The 12,729-nt window shown below is 49.3% G+C and overlaps 2 protein-coding genes across 4 annotated transcripts in view; one reads left to right on the top strand and one right to left on the bottom strand.

Annotated features, from left to right (window-relative positions):
- Positions 1–7,514: 7,514 nt before the first annotated feature.
- LOC136834138 (uncharacterized) lies at positions 7,515–7,838 on the bottom strand. The gene has a single exon (XM_067096398.1). It carries the CDS (start codon positions 7,836–7,838, stop codon positions 7,515–7,517), a length of 324 nt encoding a protein of 107 aa, XP_066952499.1.
- Positions 7,839–12,207: 4,369 nt separating this feature from the next.
- The window catches only part of LOC136834447 (zinc finger protein 271-like), a 92,531-nt gene continuing 92,009 nt past the window's right edge, over positions 12,208–12,729 (top strand). For 2 of the 3 annotated variants that reach the window (XR_010851811.1, XR_010851810.1), the window contains exon 1: positions 12,208–12,333. The gene's annotated coding sequence lies outside the window, so the exon portion shown is untranslated. The remainder of the gene's footprint in view (positions 12,334–12,729) is intronic. The other variant, XM_067097049.1, reaches the window with a different exon arrangement.

Genomic DNA, 12,729 nt, shown 5'->3' with positions numbered 1-12,729 from the left:
ATTGCATAACCCACATGGGCACGATGACTCCTCTTGTTTCTCCTCCGTTGTGTCCTTTTGGGTGGAACCAGGCCAAGCAATCTTCCTCGTGGTCCAGGTCTAGTAACCTGCTGTTGTCGTCCGTGTACCCAGCTTTTGAGATTTCTTTAATGTCTAGCAATGACACGTCGCTTCTCTCTAGAGTTTTTTCGATTGCTTCTTTATCTCTGGACTTATCTGAGAGTTTTTCCTGCTTACCCTTGGTCTTCGTTCTGATTTCGATTTTCATGACTTGCTTGCCGCCTTCCGCCATGTTTGTTACCCTGACCACGCTGGATGTCTCAACCAACAAAACAACGGTACCTTACCTTTTAATCCAGATCTGATTCCACCCTTTACTTCTTAGTTCCTTTACTTTTCACCTCACACTAGCACATTTTCCACCCCAAACTGTTACCCTCTTTTAAATTACTACCACTATCTGTGTATTATGCGGAGCTTGAACCTTTAACCTTTTCTTATCCATACATAAATGACATTCTTCTTCTTTGTCTTCAGCCTTTACCCATCTTCTTCTAACTTGCGTATCCTATTCTCTAAACTCTTTTCTCCGCATGTCATTCACTACGTTATCTTTCCATCTGAATCTTGGCCTCCCCCTCCCCCTCCCAACCACCTCCATGTCCATGACCCTTCTACACACATGATCCTCCCCTCTCCGCATGAAGCTCTTCGTTGGGAAAGACAGTAGAGTTGTGGCCTTGCCCTCGGTAGACCCGAGTTCGACTCTCCAGCCGGCTAATGAAGAGTTAGAGGAATTTGTAAGGTGTCAAAGAAACGAGCAGGTAAAAGTTACTGCTACTTTATTACAGATCCAGGCAGCTTATATTGCGGCCGACTGACGCCGGGCCGTGAGAGACAATGGAATTGACTGTGACCTGAGGTCGAAACAATAAACAATAATATGCAGTGAACGAGTACAAATTACAATACAAAACATACAGAGCTACAATATAGATACAGTCTTGATGCCTGTGAATGAAGAAACATGTGATACACAATGTGTGACATTCGTATAAATACCATAAAGTAAAAATGATTAAAATGCGTGACCTGGCACGTTTTAGGCGTGACTAATTGAGCTTGAAGAAAATGGGAAGTCACCAAAGAAAACAAGCTCAGCGGAGACTTAATTAATGGCGCCGCCGAAACACTATCCTGGCGCCGATTTGGTGACTTTACAAATACTCCCCCCCCAAGACGAGGGACGCGTCTGATTAATCCCTGTATCTGCTGGGACGCTGAAGGGTGCCGCGGCTCCTTGAAGATAACTGAGGGGCCTCCCGCCTGTGAGTCTGCTGTTTGGGCGGTTCCTTCCTGGGGCGGCCGCGCCTGCGGGGGTGAGGGCGTGCTGGAGTGCGTTTGGGTGGAAGGGGTGCTGCGTCGCTGCCGGGACTCTCCGACAGGAAGGCGGGCTTTAGCCGGTCTATGGAAACCCAGTCGTTCTTGCCTGGGAGTGCCAGTTGAACGCCTTGCTGTTCCGCTCCAGCACGCGGAAGGGTCCCCTGTAGGGCTTAGTTAGTGGTGGACGGACGGCGTCGACTCTGACGAAGACGTGGGTGGCGGATGACAGCTGTGGCGGCATGAAGGTGGTTGCTTTGTCGATGTATGAGCGCCTGCAAGGGGCGAACTTGCCGGCCACGTCGCGGAGCCTCTGCAGAGATGGGGAGTGGCGTTCATCCGTCACGAGCTCTCCCGGCACCACGAGGGGTTCCCCATAGGTTTGTTCAGCTGCGGATGGGGTGCCGTCGGCTCTGGGGGCGGTCCTCAACCCGAGGAGGACCCACGGCAGCTGATGTTTCCAGTCCTCGGCGGTGCAGCGGGCCATGAGGGATGACTTTAAGGACCTGTGGAACCGTTCAACCAGGCCGTTGGCCGCTGGGTTGTACGCTGTGGTGGTGTGGTGCGTGGTTCCCAGCAGTTGAGCCAGGGCAGACCACAACTCGGAGAGGAAAGCGGGGCCCCTGTCGGTTGTGATGTGGTCCGGGGCCTTGGCGGCTAACCCAACTGGAGAGCAGGGCCTCAGCGCACGCGCTGGCGGTGGCTTCTTGCATGGGTGTGGCTTCGGGCCACCTCGTCGAACGGTCTACCACCGTGAGGAGGTATCTGGATCCGCCTGATGGGGGAAGGGGCCCGACGACGTCGATGTGGATGTGGGAACTCGCCTACCCCCGACTGCGTGTGACGACCCACTTTACTGGTCTGGCACTGCAGGCACTGTTTTGCCCAGGCTGTGGCGTCCTTTTGCACCCCGTGCCAGACGAACTTTTTTGAAAGCAGTTTGGCCGTGGTCCTGCCGGAGGGGTGTGAGAGGCCGTGAATGATGTCGAATACCTGGCGGCGGCGTGAGGCTGGAACCAAAGGGCGGGGCTGGCCTGTGCTGATGTCACAGAGCAGGCTGGGGCCTCCGGGGGCGAGGGTCACGTCCCGCCACTTGAGGGATGTGATGGCGGTGCGGTATGCTGGGGTTTCTGGGTCAGCGGCCTGTTCTCTGGCAAGGTCCTGGTAATCTACACCAAGCTGCACTGCGTTCAACTCGACTCTGGAGAGGGCGTCTGCTACGGGATTTTTCTTGCCGGGGAGGTACCTGACGGAACAGGTAAATTCGGCTATGGCTGAGAGGTGGCGCTGCTGTCTGGAAGACCATGCGTCCCCCTGCTTCGTGAAGGCGTGAACCAGTGGCTGGTGGTCTGTGAAGATTGTGAAGGGCGTCCTCCAGGAGGAACTTGAAGTGCCGAACTGCGCGGTACATCGCGCAGAGTTCCCTGTCGAAGGTGCTGTAGCGGGACTCTGCGGGACTGAACTTCTTGCTGAAGAAGGCGATGGGCTGGGGGGCGCCGTTGATGATTTGCTCCAGAACAGCACCGCAGGCAACGTTACTGGCGTCTGTCGTCAGCTGGAGGGGAGCCTTGGGATCTGGTGTGCCAAGGCGGTTGCCTTGGTGAGGGCGGCCTTCGTCAGGGAAAAGGCCTGCTGCTGGCTGGGTCCCCAAGACAGGGACTTCGGTTGACCTTTTAGGACTTCCGTCAGGGGGGCCGTGGTGTGCGCGATCCCGGGGATGAACCGCCTGTAGAAGTTTACCATCCCAAGGAACTCCTGGACGGCCTTGATGGAGGTGGGTGTCGGGAACTTGGCTACGGCTGCCACTTTCGATGTAAGAGGGCGGACGCCTGTCGGAGACACCTCGTGACCCAGGAATTCTGCTTTCTGGACGCCGAAGGTACACTTGTCGAAACGGACGACGAGGCCGTTTTCTTGGAGGCGCTGGAGGACTGCTTTGATGTGCCTCTGGTGTTCGCTGTGAGACCTGGAAAATATGAGAATGTCGTCGACGTAGCAGACGCAGAATTTTAGGTCCCCCAGGATGCTGTCCATGAGCCGCTGGAAGGTGGCCCGGCGTTCCTCAGCCCGAAGGTGGAGAAGGCGAACACATAGGACCCGAAGGGCGTGATGATGGCTGTCTTTGGTATGTCCTCTGGCGCAACAGGTACCTGGAAATAAGATTTAAGAAGGTCCAATTTAGTGAATATTTTGGCCCCGTGAAAGGAGGCCGTGAGGTCTTGCATATTGGGCAGAGGGTAGTGGTCGGGCTCTGTTGCAATGTTGAGCCGCCTGTAGTCGCCGCAGGGTCTCCAGGAGCCGTCCGGTTTCTGCACCATGTGGAGGGGAGGCCCATGGACTGGAGGCTTTCCTGCAGATGCCCATCTGTTCCATCTCCGAATGCTTTTTCGCCTCCTGAAGGCGCTGAGGGGGAAGCCTGCGGAACTTCGCATGTGTCGGGGGCCCTTTAGTCACTATATGGTGGTATATGCCGTGCTTGGCTGGGGCCCCGGGACTTGGCGAAGCTCGGGCTTAAATACCTCAGGGAACTCCGACAGAAGGTGTGCATACTGGTGGGGGCGACGGCGCTGATGGTGGGTCTGGGTCCCGCCGTTAACGGAGAGACCGGCAGGAGTCGGTATCGAGGAGGCGCTGCGCCCCACGTCGACTAGCAGGCCGAAGTGCGCCAGAAAATCGGCCCCAGGAGTGGGGTTCCTACGTCCGCGACGATGAAGTCCCAGGAGTAACTCTGGCCAAGGATGGAGATCGACAGGAGCCTGGTGCCGTAGGAGAGGATGGGGGTTCCGTTGGCGGCCGTCAGGAAAGCGGCCGGGTCTGGTGTCTGGTTGCGGTCCTCTCTGGATGCTGGGAAGACCGACTTAAAGGCTCCTGTGTCGACCAGCATCATCCTGCCGGAGACGGTGTCGCGGACGTAAAAACCTACTGTTTTTGAGGCCCTGGGTTCTTCGGCTGCCATGGCGGCCTGTCCTGCTGGCCGCCGCCACCCCCGTTTTTTGAACGGTTGAACGAGCAGGGCGGCAGGCAGTTTCGGGCGTCCTTTCCGAACCACTTGTGGTAGCGACAGAAGCCCGGGGACCTCCGTCTGCTGTGGTTCGGTGGACGTCTGTTGGCGATGGCGTTGACGGGCTGCTCTACGTCCTCTTCAGGCTGGACGGAGCTGACCGGCTGTGTGGCCGGTTTTAGCCGCTGTGAAGCCTTGACGGAGTCTGTGAGGTGTTGTGCCGCCGTCTCTGAGGTCCTCGACAGGCATGGTGTAGGGGTGAGCGATCTGGTTGCGTACTTCCGGGAGGAGTTGGCGAAGGTAGATTTCCCGTATGAAGCTTATCTCCTGCCGCTTGTTTGTGCCACCCAAGTCTGGTATTGACAGGAGATCTACGACCATGCCCCAAGCGTCTCTTGGATTGAGGTCGTGGCGTGGATTATTGGCAAGGTCGATAGCACGGGCGGCCCGCTCGGCGATGGGCAGGGAGCAAGCTTCGAGGAGGAACTTTTTTGTGGTGCTGTATGTGAGGGTGTGTGTTTCGGGTACTCGCGAGATGAGTTTTCTGTACACGTCCTCCGGAAGGGCGTTGAGCACTGTGTCGGCCTGTAGGATTTCGTCCGTGAGGTCCGCGATTCTGAAGTGGCTCTCCACCCTGCGCAGCCACATCGATGGGTTCCCCTGCGTAAACGGCGGCAGCTTTACGGTGAGGGCGGCCCGCGATTGTGTTGCCCGGCCGTCGTGTGTTCGGGGCGCTGGTGTGGAGTTGCGGGAGGGCCTCGATGCGGGGGCGGGCGCGGCTGTGATGGGAGGTAGGTAAACCTCGGAGTCCGCGGGGTCCGCGTTTAACTGCATGAAGGAGGGGATATCCGCGTCCATGCTCGCTCCTTTGACCCCTTACTGGAGTGGGGTACTCGCGTCAGTACGCACTTTCGTGCGCCGTGTGGTTCCGCTAGTGACGCTGGTGGGGTACGCCGACGAGAGTCAGCACGCTCAAACGCTGGTTACAGCGCCGTGTTTAGGCCGCTAAGAGCGTTTTGGAGAAATCCTGGAGCCAAGACTAAGTCGCCGTGTGAGTCCGCTAATGGCTCCGGGATACTCCGGGGTCACCACTGTAAAGGTGTCAAAGAAACGAGCAGGTAAAAGTTACTGCTACTTTATTACAGATCCAGGCAGCTTATATTGCGGCCGACTGACGCCGGGCCGCGAGAGACAATGGAATTGACTGTGACCTGAGGTCGAAACAATAAACAATAATATGCAGTGAACGAGTACAAATTACAATACAAAACATACAGAGCTACAATATAGATACAGTCTTGATGCCTGTGAATGAAGAAACATGTGATACACAATGTGTGACATTCGTATAAATACCATAAAGTAAAAATGATTAAAATGCGTGACCTGGCACGTTTTAGGCGTGACTAATTGAGCTTGAAGAAAATGGGAAGTCACCAAAGAAAACAAGCTCAGCGGAGACTTAATTAATGGCGCCGCCGAAACACTATCCTGGCGCCGATTTGGTGACTTTACAAATTTATTTCTGGAGATAGAAATTAATTTCTCGCTATAATGTGGTTCGGATTCCACAATAAGCTGTAGGTCCCGTTGCTAAGTAACCAATTGGTTCTTAGCCACGTTAAATAAGTCTAACCCTTCGGGTCAGCTCAGTGGTCTGGTAAAACCACTGCAATCTTCTTTACTGAATCTTCTTTGACACTTCTACCACTTTGACTGTCCCTCTACTATAATATAATCGTTTCTGATCCTATCCTTTCTCGTGACTCCACGCATCCATCGCAACATCCTCATCTCTGCCACTTCAACTGCCTTTCTTGAGCCTTCTTTATTGACCACGTCTCAGCCCCCATACACCATCGCTGGTCTAACACCACTTTTATAAAAACCTTCCTTTTACTCTTGCACTAATCCTCTTGTCGCACAATATTCCCGATGGTCTCCTCCAGTTCCTCCAAGCACACTGTATCCTGTGGTTTATTTCTGAGTCCATGCCATCATCATCCATCACACAGGACCCAAGGTGCTTGAAAGTGGTAACCCTCTTGATGTCGTCTAAACCTAATTTAACTGCACCCTGTTTTCCTTCCCCTCCCATCCACAGATATCCTGTCTCAGCTCTGTTTATCCTGAAACCTCGATCTTCAAGTGCTTGTCTCCACAACTCTAGTTTTATCTCCACCCCTTCTCTAGTCAGGTCCACCAAAACAACATCATCAGCAAACATCACACTCCACGGGACTTCTTCTCTGACATCTGATGTAATAACATCCATCACAAGGTCAAAGTGTAGGGACTGAGAGTTGAACCTTGATGTAAAGCAACTCTTACACTAAACTTTTCTGTTGTTCCCGATCACATGCCTTCTCCAGATCAGTAAATACTAGATGTAGCCCTCTCTGTCTTTCTGCATGTTTTTCCATTGCTTGCCTTAGTGCAAAAATTGCATCTAGTGTACCCTTTCCCGGCATAAGCCCGAATTGTCCTTCACTTATTGTGGTTCATTCCTTATTCTTTTATCTATAATTCGTCCATAGATCTTCATAGCATGAGATTGTAAAGTCCCCGCTGAACACGTTCTCTGTGGAGAACATCCCGTTTTCTGCGGTGCCTTTCCCGACCTAAGGTCGGGCGAAATACATATTTATTATCATAATTGTAAACTGTGCATATGTTGTCTTTCTAAGCAATCATGTATTATGTACATGTAACAACTAATTTATGTCGGATGTCAGACATTGTTTATCACTATGTTCTTTGTATGTACCTGTGAATCTTTGTACCAGAGGTCTCTGCGAACTACGCAGTCATATGCACCCCGCTTTATAAGCAGCTCCTTTTCATCAATTAATCAGCAGTACTTCTCTTCCTGCTCATTATTTCGCGCCTCTCTCACAAGATATCAATCTTATCCCTCTGTAATTTGTGCAGTCTTCTATATCCCCCTTTCCCTTATACATTGGGACCATAATACTATTTCTCCAGCTGTCCGGCATTTTTCCTTGGCGGTAGACCTTTGACAAGAGGTCCTGGAGTATATGAAGCCCTTCTCCTCCCAAGCATTTCCACACCCCAACTGGTATGCCATCAGGTCCAACAGCCTTTCCATTTTTCATTTTGTCAAGTGCTCTCCTCACTTCTTCTCTGTGATACCTAGAACCGCTCTTACTCGTGGGTTTCCCTCTTCTCTTATTCTTCTGGGGTTCTCTTCATTTGATAGCTTCTCAAAATCTTCCTTCCATCTTGCTCTTATCCATTCCTCCCTTGACAAAACTCTTCCTTTTCGGTCCTTGATCTGCGTCAGATCTTCAGTTGCTCTATCTCTTCTTTTTGCTATATTGTAGGTCATCTTCTCACCCTCTGATGCTTCTACTTTCTCATACATCTCATTTATTCCTTCTGCCTTTGCCCTTGCCACAGCCCCTTTTGCTTCTTTATTTGTGATTTTCCAAGCCATTTCATTTTCCACAGATTCATCCCTTTCATATATTATCTTTGTTTCTCATTTCCTTTTTACCTTATCTTGAGTATCTTGGTTCCACCACCAGCTCTCCTTGTTATCAGGTGGTCCTCTACCTGATGTTTTCCCTAATAGCTCCTCTGCTGTTCTCAGTATCTTTGTGTTATTTTCTACCCACCAGATGTTCACATCATCTGCTAATCTAACGCTGTGCAGGACCCTTTCTTTAAAACTCTGTCTCATCTCTTGGTCTTTTAGCCTCCACCACTTTATCTAGGGCTGCACCATAGTTTTTCCATGTGCAACCCGCCATATCAAGAAATCAGACACAACCCTGTGTTGTGGGATAACAGTTTCTCCCTTTATGATCTTGCAGTTCTTTACTTCCACCAGATGGTTTCTTCTACACAACAGAAAATCTATTTGTGTCTGTCTCCCTCCGCTATTGTATGTTGCGTAATTTTTGCTTGTAAAAAAGGTGTTTTTATTGCCAGATCAAAAGATAATGCAAAATCTACTATAAGTTCTCCCTCTTCATTCATTTCTCCCATTCCATGTCCTCTATGAATCCTTTAATATTTTCCCAGCTGCGTCCTGTGTGTCCATTCAGGCCACCTCCAATCACCAATCCTTTTCCATTTCTTTTGATGTAATCATCTCTTCCATCTCCCTCCAGAATCTATTTTTAACTTCCTCATCACAGCCCACTTGCGGTGCAGAAGCACTGACTACATTTAGAATGGTTCTCCCTAAGCACAGTTTCACTTTTATTATTCTACAGCTTTTTCTTTCAACCTCAACAATATTTTCCTTCATTTCCTTACAAAGAACAACCCCAACTCCACATCTTCCCCTTTCATCAGTGCCACTAACAGCACTTTTAAATCTGTAAGAGCAATTCTGACGCTGTCTCTTCCAAACACGTTGTGTTGATCGATGTGGATGTGGCGTTATTTGCCCTGGTTGTGGGAACTCCTCCTAACCCCGACAGTGTGACGACCCACTTTACTGGTCTGGCACTGCAGGCACTGTTTTGCCCAGGCTGTGGCGTATTTTTGCACCCCGTGCCAGACGAACTTTTTTGAAAGCAGTTTGGCCGTGGTCCTGCCGGAGGGGTGAGAGGCCGTGGATGATGTCAAATACCTGGCGCGGCGTGAGCCTGGAACCAAAGGGCGGGCTGGCCTGTGCTGATGTCACAGAGCAGGCTGGGACCTCTTGGCAGGGTCACGATGCCACTCTGAGGGATGTGAACTGAAGTGCGGTATGCTGGGGTTTCTGGGTCAGCGGCCTGTCTCTCTGGCAAGGTCCTGGTAATGACAATGCTGCACTGCGTTCAATTCGACTCTGGAGAGGGCGGCTGTCGGATTTTTCTTGCCGGGAGGTAATCTGACGGAACAGGTAAATTCGGCTATGGCTGAGAGGTGGCGCTGCTGTCTGGAAGACCATGCGTCCCCTTGCTTATTGTGAAAGCGTGAACCAGTGGCTGGTAGTGTAAGGACTGGGTTATGAGCGACATACTGGCTGGGTGTTAACTGGTTTATTGGTTGTTCCTTACTGAGATAAATGTACAGAATCTTGAAGATGTTATTGACGCGCAAGAAAGCGGTAATGTAGCGTCTACACACAGACAGGTAAAACGGACATAAAGGTTCAGACATCTGTGTTTGTCGGCAGACAAACAGATGGCGATATCAAGAGACATGATTAACATACGGTGATGAAACATACATCAGTGGAAGGGTCAGGAAATTCTACATATGGCCAATTGCATGAGATTCAAGACACATTAATGGATACAATGCAATAGCATAATAAATGTGAAATGGAGAGACCTTTGGCGTCTTCACAAACAGAAACATACACACAGTTTGATACAGAAGATTCATTGGAACATTATGAGTACATGATTAGAATGCTTGCATGGCAATGCAAGTAGTGGTGATTGTACATACGTTAAGACAACAATGCTTAGGGAGAAACAGACGGAAATATTGTATGGTTGAAATCGCGTTCCTGAAGAGAAAGAAAACGAGACACTCCTGTTTTGTCCTGTCGACTCCGATGATGACGATCGACGAACACACGAAACACACGTGTTTGGAAGAGACAGCGTCGGGGCTCTCCACAAGTACTCTCCCCCAAGACGTGTGTAACGTCTGATTGTTTGAAGAGACGGCGTCGGGGCGACGGGTTTACAATGTTCCCCACAAGCGAGGCATCGACGCGGAAATTGTCTTGGCGACAATTGTAGTTGGCTCGAAGGGCTTGGGCTAGGGGCGGGTAGGAGGCTGAAGGGCGGCACCGGCCAGCAGGAGCTCGAGGAGGACGGGAGCTGGTTGAAGGGTGACGTCGGATGATCCTTCGGTGGCCGGCTCGAGGGCTGAAGGATGACGGCGGCTGATTTGTAGCCAGCTCGAGAGGGGCGGCAGCAGGCTGAAGGATGACGTGGCTGGTCCTTCGTTGGTCAGCTCGTCCAGTACGAGTGCGGGGGCGGCTTCAGGTTTCCTGGAGGAGGTATCCAGGGCTCGGTGGTGGAGTGGGTCATCTCGGAGGGTCGGACTAATACTGAGAACTCAGGAACGGCGGGAAACAGCGAGGCGGCGAAGGGTCTATCAGGCGTGGGTCGTCATCTTGGGTCGGCTGGTCCTTCGAGTCACCCGGGGTCAACAGTGTAAGGACTGGGTTATGAGCGACATACTGGCTGGGTGTTAACTGGTTTATTGGTTGTTATACTGAGATAAATGTACAGAATCTTGGAAGATGTTATTGACGCGTGCGAGCGGTCAGCGTCTACACACAGACAGGTAAAACGGACATAAAAGGTTCAGACATCTGTGTTTGTCGGCAGACAAACAGATGGCGATATCAAGAGACATGATTAACATACGGTGATGAAACATACATCAGTGGAAGGGTCAGGAAATTCTACATATGGCCAATTGCATGAGATTCAAGACACATTAATGGATACAATGCAATAGCATAATAAATGTGAAATGGAGAGACTTTGGCGTCTTCACAAACAGAAACATACACACAGTTTGATACAGAAGATTCGTTGGATTAACATTATGAGTACATGATTAGAATGCTTGCATGGCAATGCAAGTAGTGGTGATTGTACATACGTTAAGACAACAATGCTTAGGGAGAAACAGACGGAAATATTGTATGGTTGAAATCGCGTTCCTGAAGAGAAAGAAAACGAGACGCTCCTGTTTTGTCCTGTCGACTCCGATGATGACGATCGACGAACACACGAACACACACGTGTTTGGAAGAGACAGCGTCGGGGCTCTTACAAATCCACTACCACTTTCTCTTGCCTTGTTTCCCTTCCACCTTGTCTCTTGCACACACAAGATATCAATTTTCCTGCTCTCCATAACATCTGCCACCTCCCTGCTTCGTCCGGTCGTGGTGCCAGCATTCAGAGTTCTAATTCTAAGCTCTTGAGCTTTCTTCTTTAACCACGCCCGTCCTTGACGTGGTAGCCCTTGCCCACTTATCGGGTGGGTCAGGCGAAGACCGCCCGCGTCGCGTGAACAGGGTGCGCCCTGGCCTTCTCTTGGCTGTTCCTGGCTACTATCCATGGTTTTGGCAGAAGTTTCCCTTCCCTGCCACCAACCATCACCATTTACCCAGGCTTGGGACCGGTATAAAGTTGTGCTGGCTTGCACCCCCTATGGCTGGTTTTAATACTTTTGCATAAAGTAAGAGTTGAAATTTAACGGAAAATTGAGCTCTCATTTCAAATGCAGTTTTACTAATTACTAATACCATTATTTGCCTTCAATCACATGGATATATACATTCGATAAGAGTATATTTTATTAATTTCAGAATTAGCACATTAGTTTTGTGCAATTTTCTCTGGCCCCCCCAAAAAAATAAATATCTCGGCCCCACCGAGGTCCCCACAGATGGAATGCCAGGTACACCACTGGCTATAATAGCTTGTATTGTCGTAAATTTGATCGTATTTTTTAGATTAACGTAATTTTAAAAAGCTTGGGTGTGTATTTTATGATATAATTTATTTTGGTAATAAAATTTAGAACATGCATTTCGATTTATTTAAAATGTTAAACAACGCAATTTAAACCATTATTAACAAACAACTCACTATTTTTGCGATACTCATCTAGCTTTACAACACTTAACACGTACGGTATAAAATAGTCAATTCTCCAAAAAATGATGTACTAATTACATTCATAAGCTCAAAAAACTCAATTTCATATTAAAATAATATATAAAAAACATAATAATTATATTTATATTCATTTAAAATCTAAAAAAAGTGATTTTTTGCCCCAAAATTGCTCAAATAAAGGACCTATTCCTCTTGGGTGGAAAGTGGCAGAGTGTCCCGTGTAAACAAACAGTCGACTCATCGCCTAAGGTCTTGTTATCCAGAAATCGACGCATAATCTGCCACAGAAATCAATCGATTTCGACCGGAAATATTGACTGAATGATCGACTTGAAGGTCAGGCGATGTAAATCAATGATTGGGGTTGAATTCGCGAGTTAAAAATGGAGTTAAATTTGAGTATTATAGTTAAATATGATTGAATTAAGAGAGGCTTTTTCGGTCTCAAGGCGCCGAAGGAGGCCGATAAGAATAGGCCATGCTTGGCAGTCTTAATTAGCCGTTATTATTTCTGTTACTTAAAAAAGGTTTAAGGTTAAATCCATGATTAGGTCTCCTGAGGCCTTATTCAGGCCTTATTTGATTGATTGGAACCATAATTGAAATTAAAATAACGTTGAAGGTCGACGGAGGTTGATTTTGTGGGTTAAAAATTCTGTTAAATTTGAGTTTTTAAGTTAAATACGATGGTTGGAGTAAGGTTACGATGGCCTGTGTTATGCAAGCATTATT

The sequence above is a fragment of the Macrobrachium rosenbergii genome, chromosome 53 (assembly GCF_040412425.1).
Source record: "Macrobrachium rosenbergii isolate ZJJX-2024 chromosome 53, ASM4041242v1, whole genome shotgun sequence".
Lineage (NCBI taxonomy): Eukaryota > Metazoa > Arthropoda > Malacostraca > Decapoda > Palaemonidae > Macrobrachium > Macrobrachium rosenbergii.
This window is presented reverse-complemented; position numbering and strand designations above follow the sequence as displayed.

Coding starts and splice junctions, on each gene's coding strand:
- LOC136834138 (XM_067096398.1), bottom strand. CDS start 7,838: ATGGCTTGGAAAATCACAAATAAAGAAGCAAAAGGGGCTGTGGCAAGG.